Source organism: Physeter macrocephalus, chromosome 2 (assembly GCF_002837175.3).
Source record: "Physeter macrocephalus isolate SW-GA chromosome 2, ASM283717v5, whole genome shotgun sequence".
NCBI lineage: Eukaryota > Metazoa > Chordata > Mammalia > Artiodactyla > Physeteridae > Physeter > Physeter macrocephalus.
The window spans coordinates 12,696,280-12,711,166 of record NC_041215.1 but is presented as its reverse complement, the minus strand read 5'-3'; the positions used below and the strand labels follow the sequence as shown (position 1 = coordinate 12,711,166).

Here is a 14,887-nt window from a genome sequence, read left to right as displayed (position 1 = left end):
GTTATTGTATTGTTCATCTCTGTTTGTTTGTTCTTTAATTCTTCTAGGTCTCTGTTAAACATTTCTTGCATCTTCTCAGTCTTTGCCTCCATTCTTTTTCTGACGTCCTGGATCATCTTCACTATCATTATTCTGAATTCTTTTTCTGGAAGGTTGCCTATCTCCACTTCATTTAGTTGTTTTTCTGGGGTTTTATCCTGTTTCTTCGTCTGGTACACAGCCCTCTGCCTTTTCATCTTGTCTATCTTTCTGTGGATGTGGTTGTTGTTCCATAGGCTGCAGGATTGTAGTTCTTCTTGCTTCTGCTATCTGTCCTCTGGTGGATGAGGCTATCTAAGAGGCTTTTGCAGGTTTTCTGATGGGAGAGACTGTTCCTCTCTCTGCTTACTTTGCCTGTCTGTCCTTCCATGCTGTTTACTTAATCCGTTAGAGCTCTTAGGGTATTAATTATAACTATTTTAAATGCCTGGTCTGATAATTTCACATTCCTGCCATATCTGACTCTGGTTCTGATGTTTTCTCTGTTTCTTCAACCTTTAGTTTTTGCCTTTTAAAATGTTTTGTAACTTTTTCTTGAATCCTGGACATGATGTACAGTGTAGAGGGAACTACTCTAAATAGAACTTTAGTAATGTGGTAATGAAGTGTGGGAAGAGGTGAAGCATTCTATAATCCTATGATTAGGTTTCAGTCTTTCAGTGAATTTATACCTCTGGACTGTGAATTCTCAGTACTTTTCAACTGCTTCTCAGGTTTTTTCCTCCCTTTTTAGCAGAACAGGATGCCTAGAGTAGGTTGAAGCTGAGTATTTCCCTTCCCTAAGATCAGTTAGACTAATCATATCCCAGCAGGTTAGGCTTTGGGCAGCTATTTTCTCCTGAGGACAAGTATTGTTGAAAAGAACTGAGTGCTCTGGTATATAGGCATACGTTAATTTATTGATCTTTGTTTTATTGTGCTTTGCAGACATTGCAATTTTTACAAATTGGAGGTTTGTGGCAACCCTGTGTTGAGCAAGTCTATTTGCACCATTTTCCAACAGCATTTCCTCACTTTGTGTCTCTGTGTCACATTTTGGTAATTCTCTCCATATTTCATACTTTTTGATTATTATTATATTTGTTATGGTGATCCATGATCAGCAATGTTTGATGGTTCCATTGTAACTGTTTTGGGGGCACCACAGACCACACCCATATAAGTCAGTGAACTTAACTGATAAATGTTGTGTGTGTTCTGACTGCTCCACAGATTGGCTGTTCCTGTGTCATCTCTCTTCCTCTCAGTGGGCCTCCCTATTCCCTGAGACACAACAATATTGAAATTAGGCCAATTAATAACCCTACAATTCTTCTAAGTGTTCAAGTGAAGAGTCAATCAATATGGCAAACTTCATGGTTGTCTTTTAAAAAAAAATTATTGAAGCGTAGTTGATTTACAATGTTGTGTTAGTTTCTACTGTACAGCAGAGTGACTCAGTTATACATATGTATACGTTCTTTTCCATGTCTGTTTCTATTACGGTTTATCACAGAATGTTGAATATAGTTCCCTGTGCTCTACAGTAGGACCTTGTTGTTCACTGTTGTCTTATTTCAAGACATCGCCACAGCCACCCTAAACCTCAGCAACCACCATTCTGATCAGTCAGCAGCCATCAACACTGAGTCAAGACCTTCAACCAGCAAAGATTATGACTCACTGAAGGCTCAGACGACGGTTAGCATTTTTTAGCGATAAAGTGTTTTTTAATTAAAGTATGCACATTGTTTTTTTAGACACATTGCTATTGCACACTTAATAGACTACAGTATAGTGTAAACATAACTTTTATATGCACTGGGAAACCAAAAAATTCGTGTGACTAATTTGGTTGTGATATTTGTTTCATTACAGTAGTCTGGAACCGAACTGACAATATCTCTGATGTATGCTTGTATTTTAAAATGGTTCCTTTACTCCTCCACATACTGGAAGCACAGAGGGATTTTTCCCTGATATTTAATGTGAGAACTTGGTTGAGCTCCTGAAGGTAAAACTCACAAAAATATGCAGGTCCCCTTATGACGGGGTCCCCTGGTGTTTTTATTGTCCAGACTTGTCCACAACTAGCCTTTAGTTATTTGTCAATTACAATTCAGGTTTTCCTACCTGGGCACTGATTCCCACGGGTGTTTAAGCTCATGGGTTTCTGATCCAGGAAGTTATGATTCTTTGTATTTGCCTCTGTGTCTCCCCAATTTTGGGGGCAGCAAATTGTGCTGTGGCCACACTTCTCGTGGATTTAAGAAGTATTGTTGATTCGTCAGCTTGTTCAGCTTTTACCTTGTTGTTAGGATGGAATGGCAACTTCTAAGCTTTCTACATGCTGGCCTGGAAACTGGAAGTCCTGCTTGTGAGTTTTTTAATTACAAAAGTGATACATGTTTAGTGTGAAAATGTTAAATGATACAAATACATGAAGTAAGAATTGAAAGCTCCTTTTCAGCTCACTTCCAGAGAGAACCATTTACAGCAGGCTGATGAGCAAACTTCCAGACATTTTGTTATACATGAACAATCATCCATCCATTTATCTGTCCATCTACCCACCCATCTTAATACACTCTGTGTATTGGTTTTCTAGGGCTACTGTAATAAAGTACCACAAAAGGAGTGGTTTAAGCAACATTTATTTTTACTTTTTTTCTTTCAATTTTATTGGCATATAATTGAAGTACAGCACTGTATAAGTTTAAGGTGTATAGCATAATGAATTGACATACATATATTGCAAAATGATTACCACTTAATATCCATCACTTCATATAGTTACAAAAAATGTTTTAGAATTACTGTCTTAACAACTTTCAAATATACCATACAGCAGTGTTATCGATAGTTATTACTTGTCTTTTTGATGATGGCCATTTTAACAGACATGAGGTAGTATCTCATTGTGGTTTTAATTTACATTTCCCTGGTGAGTAGTCCTGCTGAGCATCTTTTCATGTACCTGTTGGCTATTTGAATATCTTCTTTGGAAAAATATCTATTCAGGCCCTTTGCTCATTTTTAAATTGGATTATTTGCTTTTTTGCTATTGAGTTATATGAGTTCTTTACATTTTATATATTAACCTTTTATCAGATACATGATTTGCAAATATTGTCTCCCATTCTGTAGGTTGCCTTTTCATTTTGTTGATTATTTCTTTTGCTATGCAGAAGCTTTAGTTTTATGTAGTCCCATTTGTTTATTTTAAATTTTGTTGCTAATGCTTTAGGAGTCATATTAAAAAAAATCATTACTAAGACCCATGTCAAGGAGCTTTGTTTTCTATATTTTCTTCCAGGAATTTTATGGTTTCAGGTCTTATCTTTAAGTCTTTAATCCTATTCGAGTTGATTTTTGTGAGTAATGTATGAAAGGGGTCTAGTTTCATTCCTTTTCATGTGAATGTCTAATTTCCCCAGCACCATTTATGGAAGAGATTGTCTTCTCCATTGAGTATTCTTGGCTCCTCATCAAATATGTGTTGATGGTGTACTCATGGGATTATTTCTGGTCTCTGGATCCTGTTCCATTGGTCTATTGTCTATTTTTATGCCACTATGATACTGTTTTGATTACCATAGCTTTACAATATACTTTGAAATTAGGAGGTATGATGCCTCTAGCTTTGTTCTTCTCTCTCAGGATTACTTTGGCTATTCTGGGTCTTTTATGGTTCCATATAAATTTTAGAAGTGTTTTTTCTACTTCTGTGAAAAATTCCAGAGAAGTCTTGATAAGGATTGCATTGAATCGGTAGATGTCTTCAAGTAGTATGGACATTTTGATGATATTAATTCTTCCAATACATAAACAAGGGATATCTTTCTATTTGTTTATGTCTTCTTAAATTTCTTTCACCCGTGTCTTATAGTTTTCAGTGTAGAGATCTTTCACCTCTTTGATTAAGTTTATTCCTAAGTATTTTATTGTTTTTGATGCTACTGTAAATGGGATAGTTTTCTTTATTTCTTTTTTATATAATGCTATTAGTGTATAGAAATGCTACTGGCTTTTGGAAGGCAGCTATGCTCACCACTATACCACCAACGCTACATGAAATGTTACTGACATTTGTATGTTGATTTTGTATCCTGCAACTTTACTGAATTCTTTGATTAGATCTAACAGTTTTTTGGTTGAGTCTTTAGGATTTTCTATATAAAAATCATGTCATCTGTAGAGTCAATTTTACTTCTTCCTTTCCAATTCTGATACATTTATTTCTTTTTCTGGCCTGATTGCTCTTGCTAGGACTTTCAGTACTGTGTTGAATAGGAGTGGGGAGGGTGGGCACTTTTGTCATGTTTCTGATTATAGAGAAAAGCTTTCAACATTTCACTGTTGAGTATGATGTTAATTGTGGGCTTGTAATATATGGCCTTTATTATGATGGCGTATGTTCCTTCTATACCTAATTTGTTAAGAGTTTTTATCAAGAACAGATGTTGAATTTTGTCAAATGCTTTTTCTGCATCTACTGAGATTGTCATGTGATTTTTCATTGCATTTTATTAATGTGATGTGTCACATTGATGGATTTGCATATGTTGAACTATCCTTGCATCCCAGAGATAAATTCCACTTGATCATATTGCATGATTCTTTTTTTTTTCTTTTTTTTGGCTGAGCTGGGTCTTCATTGCTGCGCATGGGCTTTCTCTAGTTGCAGTGAGCAGGGGCTACTCTTCATTGCAATGCGTGGGCTTCTCATTGTAGTAGCTTCTCTTATTGCAGAGCACAGGCTCTAGGCACACGGGCTTCAGTAGTTGTGGTGCATGGTCTCAGTAGTTGCAGCTCGCAGGCTCTAGAGCGCAGGCTCAGTAGTCGTGGTGCACTGGTTTAGTTGCCCCGTGGCATGTGGGATCTTCCTGGACCAGGGATTGAACCCGTGTCCCCTGCATTGGCAGGCAGATTCTTAACCACTGGACCACCAGGGAAGTCCTGCATTATTCTTATAATGGGCTGCTGAATTCAGTTTACTAGTATTTTGTTGAGAATTTTTACATCTATATTCATCAAGGAAATTGGTCTCTGGTTTTCTTTTCTTATAGTGCCCTATCTGGTATCAAGATAATGCTGGCCTCATAAAATGAGTTAGAGAGTGTTTCCTCCTTTTTGAGTTTTGGAAAAGTCTGTGGAGAATTGGTGTTAATTCTTCTTTAAATGTTTAATAAAATTCACTAGTGAAGCCATCTGGTCCTGGGCCTTTTTTTGCTGGGAGTTTTTAAAATTTCTGATTCAATTTCCTTACTAGTAATTAATCTGGTTAGATTTTCTATTTCTTCCTGATTCAGTCCTGGTAGCTTGTATGTTTCTAAGAATTTTTCCATTTCTTCTATGTTGTCCAGTTTGTTATAGTTGTTTATAGCAGTTCTTATGATCTTTTGTAATTTGGTGATATCAGTTTTAATGTCTCCTCTTTGGGTTATAATTTTATTGATTTGGGTTTTCTTTCTCTCTCTCCTTTTTTTTGGGGGGGGAAGTTTCTAGCTAAAGGTTTGTAAATTTTGTTTATCTTTTCAAAGGTCCAACTCTTAGTTTGTTATTTTTTTCTATTATTTTTCTACTTTTTATTTTACTTATTTCTGCTGTAATCTTTTATTTCCTTCCTTTTGTTAACTTAGGGCTTTGTTTATTCCTCTTTTTCTAGTCCCTTGTTCCTTGAGTTAATTGTTTAATTAAGATCTTTCAATTTTCTTGATGTATGCATTTATGGCTAGAAACTTTCCCATTAGAAATGATTTTCCTGCATCCTATAAGTTTTGGTATGTTGTTTTTAATTTTTTTGACTCAAGATATTTTATTCCCCCTATAATTTTTCTTTGACCCATCGGTTGCTCAGAAGAGCATTGTTTAATTTTCATGTATTTTTGAGTTTTTCAATTATCCTTCTGTTATTGATTTCTAGTTTCATACCATTGTGGTCTGAGAAGATACTTGGTATAATTTCAGTCTTCTTGAATTTGCTAAGACTAGTTTTGTGACCTAACATATGATCTATCCTAGAAAATGTTTCATGTGCACTTGAGAAGAATGTTCTGCTATTGTTAAAATGTTCCAAACAAAATTTATTTTGTCTTAGTAATGGAGGCTAAAAGTCCAAGATCAAGGTGTCGGCAGGATTTGTTCCTCTGACAGCTGTGAGGAAGAGTATGTTCCATACTTCTCTTCCAGCTTCTGCTGGTTTACTGGCAATCTTTGACATTCCTTGCCTTGTAGATGTATCACCTCAGTCTTAGCCTTCATCTGCACATGGTGTTCTCACTGTGTTGGTGTGTGTCTATTTTTGAGTTTAAACATCTCCCTTTTATAAGGATATCAGTCATATTGGGTTAGGGCTTACCTTAATGACCTAATTTTAACTAATTACATCTTCAGTGACCCTATTTCTTTCTTTTTTTTTTTTTTTTTTTTTGTGGTACGTGGGCCTCTCATTGTTGTGGCCTCTCCCGTTGTGGAGCACAGGCTCCCGACGCACAGGCTCAGCGGCCATGGCTCACGGGCCCAGCCGCTCCACGGCATGTGGGATCTTCCTGGACTGGGGCACAAACCCGTGTCCCCTGCATCAGCAGGCGGATTCTCAACCACTGTGCCACCAGGGAAGCCCAGACCCTATTTCTAAATAAGGTCATATTCTGAAGTACTGGGGGATAAGACTGCAACATATGATATGTTGGGGAACATGATTCAACCCCAAACACTCTGTTTATCCAAACTGGAATCATTATGAGACCACTTTTCCATGATTTACTTTTTTCATTTATTGTGGACACATTGCCATGTTGGTATATACAGATCTATAGATTTCGGCATAATGCTCTATAGTATACATTATGGTAATATATTTAGCTGCTCATTGAATGATGAACCTTTGGATGAGTTTCTACTTTTTCACTATTACAAATAACTCTGCAGCAAGCATATTTATATATAAAACTTTATGTGTGTGTATTTGTTTTTAGACAGACACCTACAAGTGGAATTAATGAGGCAAAACTTTTAGGCATTTTATATTTTGTTAGGTATAGCCAACATTTCTTTTCTTGAACTTTAGGTCTTTCTCTCTGGCTGCATATTGCCCCTGTCCCCTCCACAATATTACACAAGCATCACACACTAAGCATTTTCAAAATTCTTTATTTCTTGTAACTTTTTTCCCACTTCTCTCCTTTTTCTTGCCCTCTCTATTCTGCCTTGTTGAATAGTGGGACTTTCCAGGGAGCTGACAAGTAAAGAGAGGCTAATTCTAATCTTGGGTTTACTTTCAATTTCCTCTGCCTCTCATCTTTCTTTTACATAACAACAGAGGGAATTCTCTGAAATGCAAATTTGATAATACTGGGCTTTTGCTCAAAAAACCTTCAAACGTTCTTCTTTGAAATCAGGATAAACTTGGTATATCTTAGCTTGGCACACAAGGCTATCCCTGATCAGCCCTAGATTGCTGCTCCTTCCCTCTTGCCTACCACACCCTTCACTCTTTTGAGTCATACTGAAGTTTTAGTTCTAAGAACCTGGCCCACTCTTTCACCCTTCCTCACCCTTGCATACCATTTTCCTTTTGCCTAAGGGTTACCCTTACTCTCCCATTCCTACTGTCCATCTAGAAAGCTCCTTCTTATTCTTCAACTGATTTCTCTGATCCTCAGTTTTTCTATTTAAAAATAGATATAAAAACAACACATGCATCTTGGTTTTGTAATAATTCAATGAGATAATTCTATTTAAAGTCATCATCACATAGCCAAGCAGTTAGTAGATACTCAATAAATGTTAAATCTTCTTCCTCAATTTTCTTTGTGAGACATTTTTGTGACATAAGGCATATTATTAGTAAATTTTTAAAAAATCAGTAACAATATAGTACATGGAAAGATATCTATGTTCAGTAAATATAGATCTGAGCCGAATGGATTGGGTGAAACCAAGATATATGAGGTTGGTTACATTCTTCTAATCTAGTGGTTTGGTTGGTAGGGCTTGGTTGTTTGATTTTCTAAACATTTCATTATGTACTCTATGTACCCATCACTTAGTCTCAGTGGTTACCAATATTTTGATAATCCCGATGTGACTTATTCTTAACAAAACCACCCTATCTACTTGTAATTGCTGCCACTTCACTGTGTACTTCTCCTCAAACATCTGTTGCATAATACTTTTTAGCCCTTTTCTGGAAATAGTAGTAAATCTTACTATTCTGTAACTTTCAAAATATTCTTTCTTTTCCTTTTTGAGGACCATCTCTAGTCTTCTGGAATGGTTTTCATCTTTGCCAGTGTCTTAGTCTATTTGGTCTGCAGTAACAAAAATACCATAGACTAGGTGGCTCAAACAACAAACATTTATTTCTCACAGTTCTGGTGGCTGGAAATCCAAGATCAAGGTGCCTGTAGATCACCTGGTTCCTGGTGAGGACTCTATTCTTGGCTTGCATACAGCCACTCTTGCTGTGCTCTCACATGGTGATAGGGGTGAGGCAGCTCTCTGGGGTCTCTTTTAAAAGGGCACTAATCCCATCATGAGGACTCTACCCTCAAGATCTAATCACATCTTAAAGCCCCCACATTCTATTGGTTTGGCCAAAAAGTTCTTTTGGGTTTTTCCATAAGATGTTACAGAAAAACCCAAATGAACTTTGTGGCCAACTCAATCATACCATCACATTGAAAGTTAAGATTTCAACATACGAAATTTGGAGGAGGGGGGACTACAAACATTCTGTCTATGACAGCCAGAAATCCTGTAATCCCTTCTGCATGTTCACTGAAGATCCTCTGATAAAATTCTCCTTAGCTAGAAAGAAGAACTTACTATAAACCACTCAGTTGTTTTTGTTCATCCCTTTTGGGCTTCGTTTCCCTCTTTGTCTTGCTTACTCAGTCTTTTTTGTTGTGATTCATTCTTGACTGGGAAGATGGAGACTAGCGGATAGATAATTATTTCTGTTTCCTTTTGGTCATCTGTTTATGCTATGCTGTCTGAATCACTTCTTTCTGTATTTCTATTTTTTCTGATTCTAAGACACCTTGGAACTTAAAAACATGTCATTGTTAGGAAGAAATGTGACTGCATGAGATATTCTTAAATCAAAAATTTGTTGAAGGCCTAGCACATGTGACTTTCTGCATACAGTATATTACTCTCTGAGCTTCTATGCAGGAGTGACACAGCTCTCTATTTCAGAGCCCTTATGCTCTTGTTGGGTGATAGTATATTCTCAACTTGACCCAAGAGTAGTACATCAAAAATCTTAGTTCCACTGCGTATAATGCAAACCTAGGGCTTTGTACTCTGAGAGGCCATTTACAAGGCAGCAGGTAGTGTGAAATGGACAGAAAGGCCAATAGAGCAGGGGATGGCTCTAGAAGGTGTAAGTCTGGGTCCCCTCTCTACCAAATACTCTCTCTTTGACCTTAAAAGCAACACATGATTTGATGAGCTTCAGCCTTCTAATCTGTAGAAAATATTCAGTAGTTACAGCTGCACTGCCACCTTGCTTGGTTGGTATAAGAATCAAATAAGGTAGGCCTCTGCAGTGTTAATATAATAATAATGAGAATTATTAGTAAGAGACAATCTGAGATGTCTTTCTGGAAGAAGTTGTAGTGAGGAGCATGTATGGTCAGAGGGAATACGTGTAAGAAGGAGGAATGTGGAGCGAATGTGGATCAGTTTGCTTTTGCTCTGTCTCTTCTGCTGATCCCAGGAAATCATCTGCTAAGAAATCATTTGTCTCTTTTATGGGGCCAGAGATAGGGAGTCATGCTCTCCTCAGATTATTTCCAAGATGCTGGCCACTGACCTTTAAGTTGAAGCATGAAGCTTTTCAGATAAAATGAAGTTCCTGTGTTGAGACAGCTGTGCAATGTTCAAGGAAGTCTGAGCATTGAGGATTCTTCTCCCTGTTCCTTCTACAGGTTGGTGAATTCTGGCATTACGTCAGGTGGTTGTCTAGCTCTATGCTCGGTGCTCAGCACAAACCAGAATCTCACACACCTTTACCTACGGGGCAATGCTCTTGGAGACGTGGGGGTCAAGCTACTCTGTAAGGGACTCTTACATGCCCACTGCAAGCTTCAGGTGTTGGAGTAAGTCTCTGAGCTTATTACAGTGATGGGAATGCATGGTGGCTACAGGGAAGGGGATAGTTGAGGGGAATGATGTTGAGATAATCTATATCTGAGAGTCTTCCTAGGGCTTGGTTTCTTACAGGATTATGGGACTAGGGGGAGCTGTACTTTTAGATGGTGTAAAGGTAAATACTGAAGTTCCTTTCACCATAAATCTCTCTACCGCAAAAGAGTGGGGGTGGTATGGCACTAGTGTTTTAGGAAAATCTGAGGGGGAGACACGGAATTTGGGAAAAATCATTTCATAAACTGCTGTTAATCATTTGAACTGCAAAATCCAGTAGACTGGAAAAAATGTTCTCATCTGAAGAGGAGAGAATGATAACCCTTGGCACATAAGGCAGTTCCAACCTTGTTAATCCTGAGCCTTTCCTGCAGTTGAAATATTAAAGGCTAAGATCTGGGAGACCTGTGGAGGATAATTAAGGGGACATTTTCTTGAAATCACCTTCTTTCTTGCAGATTAGACAACTGCAGCCTCACGTCACACTGCTGCTGGGGTCTTTCCACACTTCTGACTTCTAACCAGAGCCTGCGAAAGTTGAGCCTAGGCAACAATGACCTGGGTGATCTGGGGGTCATGCTACTCTGTGAAGTGCTGAAACAGCAGGGCTGCCTCCTGAAAAGCCTGCAGTAAGTGTGCTCTGTAGAGATTTGTGTGGCAGGGCTCCTAGTGCTAAGGAAAAGTCGGCCAGTTTCCAAAATCCAGGTTGGCTTCATTTGCACTCTGGGTGAGGTTGGGCCTGGGCCAGCTGCAGATTTATATATGTATACAATAATTGAGTCATGACCTACATATTCAATTTCATCCAGACATTTAGAATAATCAAGGTTCATTTGGGTGTGAAAAGACCTTTCATCCATATTCCTGAAAGAAACACAAGTCCCAATGAAAAATAGCCAAAGAGAATTGTATTTCTATGCAAGGTATCATACTTTGTAGAACTAGACTTGTCCATGGGTCATCCTTATTGCAAAGGTCCTTGCGTAGTAGGGATGTTGTTGGTCTTGTTTCGGAGAATTTCTAAGTAAAAAGTGCTCCAGAAACATCAAGATTAGAAATTCCATAAACTTTGGCCTGTCTTCAGGGTGTTGGGACCATTGGCTCCTTTCCATCATCAATGATACCACTGAGGTACATATTACCTCGCTAGTAAAAGCTTCCTAATTAGTTTCATAACTTCTGTCAGCTCTGACGATCACAGTCTCCACTAAAGACATTTCTTTCACTTGGTTTTAGGGTCAACACACTCTCCTCTGGATTTTCTCCTACTACATTGGCTGTTTCTGCTCAGTCTCCTCTGGCATCCCTTCATCATTCTGACCTTTACATACTGAATCCCCAGGACTCAATCACTGGGTAAATTTTTCTTCTTTACACTTTCTCCCTTGTTTACATCATCTAGTCTTCTGGTTTTATCATATATGTGCTGTTCCCCTCCCCCCAGTTCATATCTCCATGAATTCCACGTTCAAATGCTTGTCTCACCTTTCTACTTGGATGTCTAATAAGCCTCCCAAATTTCACATGTCCAAATCCAAACCTGTGCTGTTCCCTTCTGCCTAAAATCTGCTTCTTCCCTATCTCAGTTAATGGTAACTCAGTCTGAATTGTTCAGGTCAAAATAATCCTGGTGTCATGTCATCTTTGACATATCCTTTTCCTTATGCACATATCCAATCCACTGGCATGTCCTGTTAACTCTGCTTTCACAGCATGCCCACTCACTGACCACTTTTTTGCCAGCTTCATGGCTCCTACCCTAGTTCAAACCATTGTCATCTCTTGTCTGGATTGTCCTGGTAGCATTCTGACAGGCTACTCTGCATCTACCATTGCAGATGGAGGGTGTAGCTAAAACATGAGTCAGAGCATATCACTCCTACCAACATGCTCCTATCACAAAGTAAGAGCCACAAACTCATGGCAGTGTCTAAGGCCCCATGTGATCTGGCTCCTGCTGTTTTTGCAAAGTCATCTTCTAACCCTAGTTCCTTCTGCTTCACTCACACTGGTTTCCTTGCTATTTCGAAAAACACTGTCACCTCCGAAACTATACACTTGCAGTTCCCTCTGCCTGGAACTTCCCCCATTTGATATCCACATGCCTTATTCCTATGCATCATTAAATTCTCTGCTCAGGGTTTTCTCTGTGAGTCTGACTGTAACCATCCTACTGAAAATAGAAGCCCAGCATGCCTTTCCTCTTCTCTGCTTATTTTCCTCCATAGTGTTGACCATCATAATACATGCTATATCATTTTCTTGTTTATTTATTATCTATATCTTACCCCTAGTTTATAAATTCTATTAGCCCAGAAGTTTCTGTCCTTGTCCATGGCCTCAAGGCTGAGAAGCAATTGGAATACAGATTTGAATAAACAGTAGTTCAGATCAGCATTGTATCCTTGTGTGGACACAGTGGAGCATGTTTCTTGCAAGAAAAGCCATTTCCAGAGCTAAGAGAAATAGGAACAAAAGGAATTATTGGTCAGGATGAAGCTGGGGACATTGCTGTATGTGGGCTAATTGACCCAGCCCTGAAGGACACTCTGGAGATAAGGGACAGGCTCAAAATAGACTGGGGAATCCATGGATGCAGTCAACCTGTCTTGTGAGCTCAGGTTGCCATAACAAAATAGCATAGACTAGGTGATTTAAACAAATCATAGACATTTATTTCTCACAGTTCTGGCAGCTGGAACATCCAAGATCATGGCGCTGGCTGATTTGGTTTCTGGTGAGAGCTCTCTTCTGGGCTTGTTGTGTTCTCATGTGTACACAGAGAGAGAGAGAGACAGAGACAGAGAGAGAGACAGAGAGAGACAGAGAGTGTGTGCTGTGGTATCTCTTATTATAAGGGCACTAATCCCATCATGAGGACCCACCCCCATGACCTCATCTAACCCTCATTACCTCCCAAAGACCTCATATCCAAATACCATCACATTGAGGGTTAGGGCTTTAACATATGAATTTTGAAGGAACACAAACAGTCCATAACACAACCAAATCAAGATTATTAGAAATGATTCAGAACAAATGGTATGATTTCTTAGTTAAGTTGCAAGGGAAGTTTTAAAAAAGAGAAGGAGGAAGAACTGATATCAAAAAAGACTTGAGAGGCATAACAAGCAATTACAATGTGTGGACCTTTTTTTTTTTGGCTGCATTGTGTGGCTTGCAGGATCTTAGTTCCACCACCAGCAATTGAACCTGGGCCATGGCAGTGAAAGCACCAACTCTTAACCACTGGACCACCAGGGAATTCCCAATGTGTGGACTTTATATGGCTCCTGGTTAAATGAACATAATATAAAATTTTTATCAGACAGTTGAGGAAGTTTAAACACTGATTGGACATATATTGATATTTAGAAATTATTGTTAACTTTTCTAGGTGTGATAATGGCATTGCAGTTATGTTTTAAAAGCCTGCATTTAGTTTTACACATTGAAATATTTATAGATGCATGAACTGCTGTGTTTAAGATTATCCACTGATGTGAGGAGTGGGTGGGTGATAGATGAAACAAGATTGGCCATGAGCTGTTAACTGTCAAACCTGGGTAATGGGATTCATTATACTATTCTCTCTATATTTGCACATGTTTAAACATTTCCAAACTTGAAGGTTAAAAATATTGAATATCACAGAAACCACATTAGACATGAAGTGCAGCATTGGAAAGCTTAGAAGTGTGAGGCTAAGTGAGGAGATGAGATTTTTAAAGCCAAAAACTGAGTGTTTGTTTGAAGAGTACAATCCAAAGCTTCTCTATTTGCTTTTACAGGTTGTGTGGAATGTATTTCAATTATGATACAAAACGTGCGTTAGAAACACTTCAAGAAGAAAAGCCTGAGTTGACCATTGTCTTTGAGCCTGCTTGGTAGTGGTGGAAGCAGGGCTGCCAGACACCAAGGTTCTTTGCCTTCCCTGCCATCTAGGTGTGGATAAGTGGTAGTGAGTACTCCTCCATCAGGGTTAAGACCACCACTCTGTGATTCTTCTGGTCCAGTGAGGAAGAGTGGAAGCTTGCTGATGGTGCCTTTGCCTAGAGAATATGAGCATCTCCTTTACCTCTGGGTTGAAGACACCAGGGCAATAAAATCATCAAACAACACAGGTCTCACCATAGTGCCTCAGTCAGAGGATGTGTTCCTCTTGGTGACCTCATGTAACTAACTCATTCAATGAAGCACTTTTTCTTTCTTTTTCTCTTTCTGCTCTAGCTCTCCTTTCCCTCATATCTTCCTCCCCTTTTTTGGTTTACTTTTGACTGTATCATTCCTCCTGCCATCTTTCTCTTAATTGACCATAACAGAATGAGTTAACTGTATATTATGTTGCAATTTTGTGGCAGCAACTTATTTATTTTTAATCTTTGAACAGTTATATTTTCTAATAAAATAATTCATTTTATTGTATTGTAGCTGGTTGAAAATTTGGAAAATAGAAAAACTTTATTGTATTTATTGAGTTAATTTGTTTCCTTTCTTTAATTTTAAGAAAGGGTGCCTAGAAATCTTTTTACTTATTTATCTAAACTACTAAAGATAAATTAAATTGCTTCATGTATTAAAAAATCTCATTGCCAAATGATTCAATTGTAATTAATAAGGAAAAAAACTGTTTATCCTAACTCTGATGGTAGAAATTTCAGCTCTGGTAGGACAGGAGGTTGAAATCATGCAAAAGAAAGTTTTAGAGTAGAGG

General features: G+C 38.3%; 1 protein-coding gene across 1 annotated transcript in view; it reads left to right on the top strand.

Annotated features, from left to right (window-relative positions):
* The window catches only part of NLRP3 (NLR family pyrin domain containing 3), a 66,703-nt gene extending 52,125 nt beyond the window's left edge, over window positions 1-14,578 (top strand). The window contains exons 9-11 of the mRNA XM_024134392.2: window positions 9,957-10,127; window positions 10,632-10,802; window positions 13,965-14,578. Of these exons, the coding sequence (XP_023990160.1) occupies window positions 9,957-10,127; window positions 10,632-10,802; window positions 13,965-14,064 (442 nt within the window). The 3' untranslated portion in view covers window positions 14,065-14,578. The remainder of the gene's footprint in view (window positions 1-9,956; window positions 10,128-10,631; window positions 10,803-13,964) is intronic.
* The last annotated feature ends 309 nt before the right edge of the window (window positions 14,579-14,887 follow it).